This window comes from Crocodylus porosus, unplaced genomic scaffold, assembly GCF_001723895.1.
Source record: "Crocodylus porosus isolate Cpor-Errol unplaced genomic scaffold, CroPor_comp1, whole genome shotgun sequence".
NCBI lineage: Eukaryota > Metazoa > Chordata > Crocodylia > Crocodylidae > Crocodylus > Crocodylus porosus.
The window spans coordinates 36,821,981-36,834,860 of record NW_017728950.1 but is presented as its reverse complement, the minus strand read 5'-3'; the positions used below and the strand labels follow the sequence as shown (position 1 = coordinate 36,834,860).

Below are 12,880 nucleotides of genomic sequence, written 5' to 3'. Positions count from 1 at the left end.
GGTTGGGGGACTGGGGGTCAGGCACTGGCAGGACCAGGGGGGTGTGGGTTGGGACAGGCCATGGATCTTTACAAATGGGTCCTGGCAGAAAAAAGTTGATAATCACTGTTCTAGGCAGAGGTGATGTTATTGTCACTTAGAAAAATGGCTTAAAACGTCCACTTACACATCACTGTTTGTGGTATACACACTGTAATTTAAGGATTCAATTGCCATCCATCGTACTGGAAGCCTTCCCTAGAAAGACATTTGCATTAGAGGCTATTACCATAGACAATGAGTAAAGGTTGACAGTGGAGGAGGCACAACTGTTGCTGCTGGGTGCTGTCCCTGGCTGAGCTGCATCACTGTGCCCTGTTTTTGGTGCAGAAATCATGCTGCTGCTGCCCCTGATGCTGCCAGACTGTGGCTCTAGCTCACAGAAATTTGGGGGAGGAGCACATGCTCCTCATGGTCCCCCATGCATTACACTAATAATAGTTGTCATTTCTGTTTCAAAATGACCAACCTGAAACCTACCCCACAAGGATTCACATTCACAATTGTAACAGTATGTGTAAATGACTTATTTCTAAGCAAATATTTCTTTCATTAAAAAATTAACAAACAATATAGAGAGTTACTTTGGTCCTCTTTATGATGAAAATGGTATGCCCATCTGGACTGCTCTCTGTGTTTGGCACACACTTATTTAATAGGTCACTGCATTAGCTGTAGAACAATGCTACCGCTCAGTAGCGACTTTGGTTTCTTTTCGTTCCCATTTTTTGTCGCTGTTGCATTTCATTTAACATCTTAGCATTTGTGGGCTCATAATCATTAAAATAAAATTGAGGATTGTTTTATTTGTCCTTCATGTGATGTTTTACACTCAGAAACATTGAACACTTATTTAGTAGTAATGTCATGCATAACAAAATTTACCCTGATTCAAAAGTCTAACCTGAATTTTCCTGACACCGAATTGCTGCACAAGGGAGGCCATAGCTTGACATAAGGCAACATAGCTCTGCATAAATCACTAGAATTAGGCCATTTGAAAATTTGCCCCCAAATCTCATTTTTATTTCATTCTGCTCATGCACCCCCCCCCCATATACCCATACACACCCTGAATACAGCTGTAATGAAAGTTTTTATTGTTAAGGATACTGACAGGCCTTGGCCAGAACCCCACATCCAAACATCCTGAAACTTTCCATGTGTCTCCAAATTCAACAGTACTTGGACTTCAAGGAAGGTTCATATCTCAATGTTGTGTCTTAAGTTAATCTTTAAAAAAACCCGGAGTGATGACCCCTGAGAACGTATGACTAAGTAGACAACTTTGCTTCAATCCTTACCATTGTCTTTTTAACATAAACTTCTTGACCTCTAGACAATCCAAAATCTGCTATTTTTGCAACATAGTTTTCTCCAACCAAAATGTTTCTTGCTGCTAAATCCCGATGAATAAACTACAAAGAACAAGCAGAAATTCCCATGTGAGCCATGACCCTTGGGTTTGGTTTTATACTGTGTGCTACATTAAAAATTATTGCCACATGAGGAAATGCAGAAGAATTAACATTCTCTTGGCATGACAACAGAATAAGAAAATCTCTGTTCAACTTTTTGGTGTAATAAGGAAGAGGCGGAAAACAGTTGTGCTATCACCTGCAGATCTCTTACCACCTCCTAACTTACACTCCCTGACAAAACATTTTATGGAGCCACGACATAATTTGGCTAGCAAATGGATGTTCTTATAGGCTGAAGTAGCAACCTGTATGAGCTCATGTTACAACTGATGTCATGTAGTATTTTTCTCTCTCTATGCAAAAGTTATTAAGATAACATTTAATGTATTAATAAAAGTTAGATTTTAGTTACGTGGAACTGTGTGAGGCTATTCCACATTAAACTCTGGGTTGATTAGACTTTGACAATCCTTTAGTGCCATGGGTGCATAACTCTGGGGCTCAGAATGGGGGTGCAGATGGGGATCTCTGGAAGTGCTGGGGCAGGGAGGGTGATGGGGTTTGATACAAGCTACCTGCAGGGCTCCGTGCCTGCACTCCTCTCCCCGCCCCTACCCTTGCCTCCATTCTTTGGCACTACACAAGATCTTTGCCCAGGGTGCTGAAATTTCTTGTTACACTTCTGCAAAAAGGTGATAATTCATGGCCATGAAACAATCCTGACAAGTATGCAAAGGAGCAGTGAAGCAGTTGCAAGTAGCAATACATTAGTATGTGTGGGAACCTACTGAATTCATTGTGGAAGTGGAGTGTGTGGCGGCTCATTTAAACTTGCATGTTCCTGCACGCGTACCTTTTCCCTTGCCCCCCTTCCTCGCTGCTGATTAGCAGGGGACCACTCTGCTCCCTCCTGTTCAGTAGGGAGACTAAAAACCATGGTTTTAAACATGGAGCCATTTTTGCCTCCCTGCCAGTCAGCAACAAACTGCAGGGCTGTCTGGGGCCTCTCAGCCGATCAGTGGCAAAAGGCAAAAATGTCGCCAGATTAAAACTGCAGTTTTTGCTTTCCTGCTGATCAAGGATGAGTCACAAGCAGGGCCCGTCCTGGGAGAGGGGCATGGGAGAAAGTGCAACATTAAAGGAGCTACAGTGCATCTCACTTCTGCCATGAATTCAGTAGGTCCCTAATTATGTGGAAATATCCCTTTCATTAGATAACATTTTTTCATTTGGAACTACAAGACAAAGTTGGGTGGGGATGAAATGGCCTATAATACACATTAAGAATAAAATAAACCAAATTCTGGAGATAAATGTACATGCCAAAGGCCTTCTTGGGAATGATCTTCAATCATATTTTGATTTACCATGTATGTTTTGAAGTGCTACATCGGTTCCCAAATAATTCAGTGACAAGACCCATCTAGATAAATAAGTGGAGGTGGACAGGTAGAAGAATAGACGAATCAATTCACATTGTAAAAGAAAGAAATATGAATTGGAGGAACAAATAATTAATTGCAGAAATCCATCAAATATCAATTAGTCATGGCACACATATTACTGTTACGTTACTAAATATATGTAACAAATAATAGAACAAAGCATTTCCAGATCAACTGTTTGTGTTTAAAAGGAAAGGAGTTCAGAACTGACCTGTTTTTGGCTTAGATAGTCCATCCCTCTGGCCACATCTGCTGCAAAATGCAGAAGCTGCTGAGAGGACAGGGTGGAGGCAGTACTGTTGGCAATAGCAAATGCTGGGTCTGTCTCCAGCACTCTGCTTTTCCTCAGAAAATCAAGTAAATTTCCATGGGGAGCATATTCAATAGCAAGGTAGAGATACCCTGTTGTAAACCAGACAGTTTATTATTACTAAGCTAAAAAAAATGGACTGTAACAAAGCCTGTGCATTTCCATGGATGGTGCTGAGTATCAGATTTAAAAAAGACAATGAGGTAAGGCTGATTAATGTAGTAGTTTCAGAAGAATTCTTGTGGTTCTGTGGCTCAAAACCAGCTTTTCATTAGAGACATGGTACAATTCATCAGTTCACATTGGTGAGGACATGGGCAGACAATTAACTGGTATAAATAGATGTACCTCCCATGTAAGGTTCTCTTATGAATCCATCTCAATCGAATGACCACATTGCTTGGTTTTCAAAAAGATTCACTCTTTAAACCCCCTAAACCACCAACTATTGTTTTAGATACATCAGGCTTTTTGTTTATTACAAGCACCAACTTTATTTAACCTCTGCTTGTGTTTTATGTTTTAATGAAGATTTTTTTCTTAACTGGTCTGAGGGCAATAACTTGCTAAACACTAGGAAACTGTTTGGATTGGAAAAATATCTAATTCTATAGTTTCTTGCTTTTAAAATAACTCTAAAATAGCTCTTGCTCAGGAAATAAGAGTATCTTACCCCGATGTTCACATGCTCCCAAAAGATTTATGATATTAGTATGATGACCAAGTTTACACAGAACCTCAAGTTCCCCAGCAAAGTCTCTGTGATCATCCTTTGAGGCATACTCTGGAAATCAAATAAGCATTTATTTATGTAGTCCTTTGAATTGCAGTTGTAACCACATGCTTGCTACTATTAATTATGAAAAGACTTTGGAACTGTCTGGGGAATTACTGGTAGAAAGGGAAACTCCATGGTGCTCACTTGAATAATAATATCACTCTTCAGTCCAAAAACAGGAGGCACCTGTTTTTCCATAGCTTTACCAAATAGAGGATTTACTGCAAAATTTAAATCATTGTCTTATTGTCTGGGGAGATAACAAGCCCAGATGTGTTCTATAACATGTATACGGATTCATCAGCCTAAGAATGTGGTCACCAGAAAGACTCTGGTCATCAATCTTCGTGCTGAAGCCCCCCAAGGGCAATAAAGGAGTGAAGCAAGCAAGCTCACATCAAAATCCATCCCTAGGCTAGGGAGATCAGTACACCAGTGGTATTTTTAACTTAGCACAGGTACAGACATGCATAAGTGACTGGAAACTGGTCTATATCAGAAACAGAACAGAAGGTTGGCTCACAGAACCTGCTATACCCATTACAGAACAGAAGTTCAGCGCACACAGACTGGTGTAAAGCTAACAGAACCCAGTTTAAGATTTGCTCCCTCTGCTCCTCTCCCAAGGGGGCGGGGGTGTCTTTTGTTTGCTATAGATAAACTGTGCTGCTTACAGAAAACCATGAAACTTAGATTGATTCTGCCTCAGGCTTTTTGACTGTCTATACCTAGCCAGGAGGCAAATATTGCCCAGGCAACAGCTGAAATGATCTAACTTTTCGTTTATATGAATTAATATGTATGTTTCCGTAGGGCCCAAAGGCTCTAGGTTCAGGATTCTCTTGCACCAGATGCTTTACAGGAATAGATAAATTTCATGCCCCTGTGTCAAAAAAGCTACAATTTTAAAGAAATTTCACAGATTTATATCACCAACCTTTCATCCTTTTAATGGCAGCATCCATTCGTAAGCCATCTTTCTTGATTCGTGCTTTAAGAACTTGGCCAAAGTTGCCCTCCCCAATCACATCTTGAAATTTGATGTCATTCCATTCGAGAACTGGATAAATAGTGGGGTCCGGGCTGTTTTTGGCTTTCCTGCTCAGAGTGAGTGTCCCTGAATTAAATTGGACAGCTGGTTCTTCTCTCTGTAAAAACGAAAAGCAAGTGTTATTAGCTGTGGCTTATACCACAGTAGCCGTGTCTACATGAGACACTTACTGCGCAGTAACTCATAACTACTGCACAGTTGTGTTGTTGGGCACAAACTGTGACGTTACACTACTGCTCAGTAATAATGAGCTACTGTGCAGTAAGCATCACTAGGCAACTGTGCCAGGATGCTACTTCACATTAATACTGGTTACTGTGTGGTCATTTAGTATTTGGTTATGCAAGTACTAAATGACTGCACAGTAACAACTGCACAGTGGGCAGCTCATGTAGATGTGAGCAATGCAGACAGAACTCATGGCCCCAGCTATACAGCCCTCTCAGCATATATACAGGAGTAAGGTCTATTCTGATACAGTTCTCAGAAAAGGTATGGACTGCCAAATACAGAGATACTGAGGCTATAGTAGCCTAGCAGGAGATATCCCTGTAACTCATCTCCCTTCTGTTGTACAATCCTGGCCCCTACACAGAGCTGGCAAAGGTGTGGGGCTGCTACTGGCTGCCTCCTGACCTAGTGTTCCACATATGAAAGTTGTGTAGCAGCAGTTACTGGTCCTCAAATTAAACCCATTTGCAACACAAAATACAGCTTCCCAGAAACAGAATTGGCCCAAGAAGTTAAAACTAACCTTTCTCATGTCTAGCATTCCCTCAGCCACTGCACATATCAGAACATGTAACCTGGTGGTGGAAAGGACTTAGAAAAAGCAAGATGTACTGTGCAGGTGCCTTGTTCTTGTAGTGGACCTTCTACTTCATATTCCACAACTGTTATCCCTTCCTCAGCTCTGGGTCAGTAATAGGTGAGCTTTACAATATTGCTCCATGCATAAGTATGGCAGGGAGGGTTTATTTGGAAACTCCAGGGTTGAGAAAGTGAGGCCTATTGGGAAAGGCTAATAGGTGAGGCCTAGACGAATGGTAACATAGACAAAAAAAACCCACCGCCACATTTTGGAAGGCTTGAGCCATTCGGTGCTGGAAGTTAGCACGCTTCAGCTGAAGCATGATAAGAAAGGCCAGGAGGATTGTTAGGCAGGTCATCCCAGCAGAGCCAAGAATAGCAATCAGCAGCATTTTCCCGCCCTTTGATTCATGTTGAGCTGTTAAAAGTGGGGGGAAATGTTATTTAGTAGCATCCAAGTAATCATGACTATCCAATATAAGCACCTCCATGTTACAGATAAAACATAAAACATATAGAGTAGATTTCTAAAAGTGGATACCGCTTTTGGACGATTTAATTTTTTGATGCTTGATGTTAACCACATGGGGCTTGATTTTCAGAAGTATTACGAACCTCCTACTCTCACCTATTCCAAGTGGAGCTGGAGGACTTCAGAATCTTTTCAAATTAAGGTGCTGGTGCCTTATCTGGATGAAACCCCCGGCCTGTGGTACCCAGGAGGCCAGACTTGATGATCACCCCTCTCTCCTTAAACCCTATATATCTATGAAATGTTGGGAACATAATATATTTAAAGCTTACAAAGTCAGTTGAGACATTGGCAAATTTTGTCCAATGTGATTTTTCCCAAGACACACCATGTGCCCATAGCAGAGCTGAGAATCAAACTCTGGAGCATGAGTCTCTATGTAAATTGTGCATGTTTGTCTTAAAACCTGATAATAATTCAGAGAAAATTAATAAACAAAAAGCTCAGGTGTTAGTAGCCCCTGCTGTGTCCTTAGCTCACTAATCTACAAAATGCCTCCGACTACCTTCACATGGCTTGTGGTGAGTTCTGAATGGTGGAGTGACCAACCTTTTGCTTCTGGAAGAGTCTTCAGTTGAACAGAATTGTTAGGATTACTTGATCCTACGTTGTTCTGGGCACTAAGCTCAACCTGATATCTGGTGTTCGGCTCAAGGCCTTTGAGATGGTATTGAGTAATGGTGGTGTTTCTGATGGTAACATCAATGTGATTGTACTCTGCCTTGCCACAAATTTTGTAGCTGATGATGATTGAGGAGATGGACTCTCCCTCAGCAGTTGACCAAGATATTAAAGCAGAGGTGTCTGTAATGTTGCAAGTCTTGATGTTGTTGGGGGCAGGTGGGAATGCTGTGTATAAAAAAAAAAACAACCATTCCTGTTTACATCAGTCCTTTTTTCCTGTACCCAGACAGCCACGACCTTTACCTTTGCTCCCATCGCCTTAAACATAACAAGGATCTGGTTGACAGGATATGAAGTTTGACCAGGTTGTCTATAAATTTGATATTGCAGTACCACCCTCTTTCAGAAGAGGTTATTCTGCCAATTGGCATGCATCTGGCCAGGTTAGAAGAGGGAAGAGAATATTTCAGGTATTACCATATGCTTTTTGAATGAAAGCAACATATTTTACTTCCCCTTTCAATCAGGATCCTTTATTGCTTCAGTAACCCTTACTTACCCCAGTTGGAGGAGCTGTTCCCCTTGTCAGACCAAAGACTAACGGAAAGGGGAAATTCAATGTCAAAACTTAGACAGATTTTGTGAGGAAAAGGGGTGAGCTGCTGACTAGGGGCTAGAGCAACAGCTGGAATCATACCTTTCTCTTGGAATAACATAATTCTAGTGATATTCTTATAAGCAGATCAGCATAGGATACTAGGAAAATATTGTTTCCAACTGTAAGCACTGTCACTCCTGTAAAACATTTAAGGATCAAGCTTTGCAGCCCTCATGAGTGAACACTTAATTTTGTGATCTTTAGGGGTTAGCACAAAGCCTACAATAGTGTCCCATAAAGGCATGGTGATTTTATGAGCCCCCCTGAAGTGTGTCTGCTCTGACACCATAAGAGGGAGCAGGTAGGAAATGGTTTTAACATTGGTTTGATCCTTCCAATATCTTTTAAGGATTCTATCAGCAGCGGTATGAAAGACTCAGCTAGATTTTGCTTTCAAAGTAGTGCAAAGACACTGCATTGATTTTCAGAGATCCCAAGTAACAGAAAAGCCTGTTGCTACGAGTAGTGCTGTAAGTACTACTCATCACTTCTGGGAAACAGCCCACGAAGGTGGGATTTTCAAAAGTACTTGCATGATTTAGAAGAACAAGCCCCACTAGAAGACAGTGAGACCTATATTCTCAAGTCGTTACAAATTTTTTGGATACCCTTTCATTGGTCAATCCAACTTCCTAGGATAAAAAATAGCTATTCATCTTAACAACGACAAAAAACCCAGCCCCAAATGTACCATAAGAGCTTTCCTATTAGCACAGAGGATTATATTTTTATGGAGACCTTTGATGACATCAAAATTCTACTAGAGAAAAGATAAAGGACTAAACTGAAAGAAGTGAATCCAGTTACTTACTGTCACTGTAGGTCCATGCATACAGATAGTCACTCCACTCTCCAGGGGACCTGGCATTCACACGCACCCGGCACATATACTGCTGTCGGGGTTTTAATTTATCAATGATCACGGAAGATATATTTCCTTGAACTTTGGTGACAATATAGTCACTGTCATCATTCACATTCTTCCCTTCCACTTCAATTGAAATGTCATCTTCTGGTTTCTGTGTTATTGGGTTCCATGACAAATTCAGAGATGTCCTGCTCTTAGGAAGGAGGGAGAGACCTTCTGGTGGAGGTAGACCTTGAAAATCCAGGTAAAGAGAACTTTATTTTATGTCCTCTGCATACTTGCCTACAAATGCTAGTATGAAACCAATAATTTGGGTCTGATCACTAGGCCTGTGCGAATAGGGAACTGTGTCATGGGTGCTTGTGCAAACTTGTGTCATAGGTGTTTGTGCAACTGTGTCTGTCTTGAGGCACAGGGGAGGGGAAGCTACTGCAGGCCTGGCTGCTAGGCCCTTCTGCGGCCACAAAGCCTGCCAGCTGTCAAGGAGATAGGTACAGGGGGTTCTGGTGCTTTGCACCCCTAGCTGCTGACATGCAAAACTCATGACAAGGGTGTTTGTGCAACTGACTGTCTCCTTAGTCTGTGGTTTTGTAGGTGTTAACTCTTGCTTATTAACTCGTTATCTAGTAGCTAGCTACTTTGTATTGAGGTGGTCCCTGAGTGAGTCATGACTGATTGGTAACACAGTAGCTTAGCAGCCAGGCCTGCAGTAGCTTCATCTCCCTCGCCCCAAAGACAGACATAGTTGCACAAGCACCCATGTCATAAGTTTTGCCTGTCAGCAGCTAGGGGTGCAGGGCCACAGCACCTAGAAGCCCTGCACCTATCTCTTTGACAGCTGGCAGGCTTTGTGGGTGCAGCAAGGGCTAGCAGGCCTACAGCTTTCACCCTCCTGCGCCTTAACACACATGGCATCACCCATGTCACGAATTTTGCTTGTCTGCAGCTTGAGGTGCACTTTCCCCCAAACCCCTGCACCTATCTCCTTGACATTGTGGCCTCAGCAGGGGCTACCATCCCTGCAGCTTTCACCCCACTGTGGTTTAACATACACACATGACATGAGTTTTGCTTTCAAGAATTTGGGGTGCAGTTTCCCCCAAACTCCTGCACCTTTCTCCTTAAAACATGGCAGGCTTTGTGGCCTCAGCAACAGCCACCATCCCTGCAGTTTGTACCACAAGGTTCTGAAAGCAGAATTCATGTCACGTGTGTGTGTTAAGCCACAACGGGGTGAAGTTTCCCAGAAACCCCTATACCTATCACCCTGAAACTTGGAACACATCCTGCTCTCAGAAGAGGCTACCATCCTTGCACTTTTCATCTGAATCAGCCAATAGACAACAAAGTTATAGATATTTCATTGATTCACCATTATACCCTATGGCCAAATCTCCAAATCTTTTCCAAATCAATTCAGAAGCTCCAAATAGATTTGGAAAGCCTAAAGCTTCCTGCAACTCAATTTGGATTCATACAGTCGGCCTCCAAATCATCTGAATCATCTCCAAATCTGAATCATGGTCTGAAGCTTTGCATAGCCCTACTGATCACTCATGTAATATCTTACACTTCCAAGCAAGGTCTGAGTCTATTCATAATTCCAGTTATCCAGTCATAATAGAGGCAAGGACCATGTCTGGACCAAGTGGTGAAAACAGCAGGAGACTGACTGGTGACCCAAGGACTTTTTTGGATGCCTCAAAATCAAAAGAAAATCACATAGGCCGTGTGTAGATTAAATGAGAGGCATGTGTGCACTACACTTTAATAAAGCGGGCTAAATGCTTTTGTACCTCTTTAATGGTGTCAGTGTTTGAATGCCTTGGCAGCGTATTGGGCATTAATTCCACCCACTGTAGGAAATTTGGTGGCATAATGCACCTTAAATGACTTGAGGCGCAGCCAGTGGCAATGCATAGTGGGTACACTCTGCTGGCACTGGTGAACCCCTTGACTGGCCACGCTCACTGCAAATACTGGCTGATCGCTGCAGCCACTCCTGGAAGCGGCTGCAGCAATCGGCCACAGCAATCAACTGTCGCAGGATCAGGCAGTGAGATTGGCTGCGGGGTACCGCCCCCCCCGTCGGTGGGACTGGTCACAGGAGTGGTTAGGGTGCCATGGGCACAGCAAACTAAAACTCTTTTGAGGAGTTTTAATTTGCTGCCCCTACAGCTCTGGGCTCCATGCAGCTCCATGGCTCTGCAGGAAGCCCTGCAGACAGCCTGACAGGAGCCCAGGAAAGCACCTCTGCCCAAGAAAAGCAGCAAGCCTAATCTTTTTATTCCCCCACTCTGGAGCCTGCCTGCCTGCCTGAGCTGTGCATGGGCCTGGTGGTTCCCTCTGTAGCTGCAGTGCCACCCAGAACCGCCTGAGCTGGGTGCCTGCAAGTAGGTGCTGCCTTAGGGGGGCACCCCTCCCCCCTCCCTGCAGCCCAGGAACCACTACGCCCCCTGGCAGCTTGCCCTCCCCTCCCCACTGGAGAAGCAGGTAAGACAGTGGGGTGTGTGCACAACATGGGGGTTTAATCAGCCCTAAATTGAAGTGGTGTTTTTTAAAACCCACCACTTTCATTTAGGGCCCCTGTTTCATCTACACATGACCACAGGCAATAGAAGGGAGGACAAGACACTAAGGATGAATACCAAGAAATAGAAAGAATATACAAGGATAAAATCAGGGAAGCAAAGATTAAAACTGAGTTACAACTACTGAGGGAAGTCAAGGACAATAAGAAGGGGTTCTATAAATATGTTAGACAGAAGAGAAAGACCACAGAATCTATGCATCTACTTCTAAATAACCAGAAAGCTATTCCTCTTAAGAAAGAAGAAAGAGACTTCTAAACAATGGAAGCTTGGGGCGGGCCTCAAGGAGGACTATTCCACGACAGCCTGCATTCGCAGAGAACAGATAAGTAAGGCTAAAGCGGTGGCTGAACTTAGATTAACAATGGGAATCATGGACAACAAGAAGTCCTTTTACATAGGGAACAGGGAGAAACTCATGTGAGTAAGAAACTGGCTGAAGGATAGGACCTAGAGAGTCATAGTGAATGGATCTGCATCAACCTGGTGAGAAGTGGGCAGTGGTATCCCACAGGGATCAGTGCTTGGTCCAGTACTTTTCAACATCTTTATTAATGATTTGGATGTGGGGGTGAAGAGCTCTCTGGCCAAGTTCATGGATGACACCAAGTTTTGGGGGAGTGTGGTCATGCCTGAAGATAAGCTACAGATACCGGTGGACCTAGACAGGCTAGCAAGTTGTGTGAATTGGAATCTGATGAAGTTCAACGTTGAGAAATGTGAAGTGATCCATCTCAGGATGAGCAACCCCCAACACACCTACCGGCTTGGCATCACCAAACTGGCTAGCATCACGAGTGAAAGGGACCTGGGGGTAATAATAGACCACAGTATGAATATGAGCTGGCAGTAGGGCAAATAATAGTCTGGCATGCATCAGTCGATGCATCTGCAGCAAAACCAAGGAGGTGATTCTTCCACTCTATTCAGCATTGGTCAGACCACAGCTGGAGTACTGCATCTAGCTCTGGGCACCACACTTTAACAAGGACATGGACAAGCTTGAGAGAGTCCAAAGAAGAACCATGCATCTGATCAGAGTCTTACATGGCAAGACATATGAGGAAAGGTTGAGGGATCTGGTACTCTTCAGCCTGAAGAAAAGAAGGCTGAGAGGGGACCTCGTAGCAGCTTACCGCTACACTAGAGGAGTACATCAAGGACCTGGTGAGCAACTGTTCACCCGGTCACCTGAAGGGAAAACTAGGAGTAATGGCCACAAACTCCTGGAAGGCTGATTCAGGCTCAACATTAGGAAAAACCTGTTCACAGTCAGGGTGTCCAGACTGTGGAATAAGCTCCCTCCAGAGGTCATGCAATCACCTACCCTGGAAATCTTCAAGAGGAGACTTGACAGTCACCTTGCTGGGGTCACCTGACCCCAGTTATCTTTCCTGCTTCGTGCAGGGGCTGGACCCGATGATCTTCTGATGTCTCTTCCAGCCTTGCAGTCTATGACTCTACAAATATCTAGAGCAGGGTTGGGAAAAATACAACCTATGGGCTGGATCCAAGCTGCCAACTGTTTGGATCTGGCCCGTGGCTATCTCCCTGGTGATCCACATGGGGCTGAGCTCCACCACCTAGGGCAGCACACAGCACACTCCTGCCACACCTGCCAATGGCACCGGCCCTGCCAATGGCACCAGCCAGCATGCACAGTTTCCCAGCATGGCAGCTCCCAGTGTGGCTTCAGCTGCCTCGGTACTGCTTGTCTCCCCCCACCTCCAGCAGCTTCTTCTTCTCTGCCTGC

The 12,880-nt window shown here is 43.8% G+C and overlaps 1 protein-coding gene across 1 annotated transcript in view; it reads right to left on the bottom strand.

Annotated features, from left to right (window-relative positions):
• The window catches only part of TEK (TEK receptor tyrosine kinase), a 73,930-nt gene that overhangs the window by 6,943 nt on the left and 54,107 nt on the right, over nucleotides 1–12,880 (bottom strand). The window contains exons 12-19 of the mRNA XM_019555227.1: nucleotides 8,480–8,767; nucleotides 6,936–7,235; nucleotides 6,115–6,272; nucleotides 4,931–5,141; nucleotides 3,889–3,999; nucleotides 3,117–3,307; nucleotides 1,344–1,457; nucleotides 167–237 (exon numbers count right to left, since the gene is read on the bottom strand). Of these exons, the coding sequence (XP_019410772.1) occupies nucleotides 167–237; nucleotides 1,344–1,457; nucleotides 3,117–3,307; nucleotides 3,889–3,999; nucleotides 4,931–5,141; nucleotides 6,115–6,272; nucleotides 6,936–7,235; nucleotides 8,480–8,767 (1,444 nt within the window). The remainder of the gene's footprint in view (nucleotides 1–166; nucleotides 238–1,343; nucleotides 1,458–3,116; nucleotides 3,308–3,888; nucleotides 4,000–4,930; nucleotides 5,142–6,114; nucleotides 6,273–6,935; nucleotides 7,236–8,479; nucleotides 8,768–12,880) is intronic.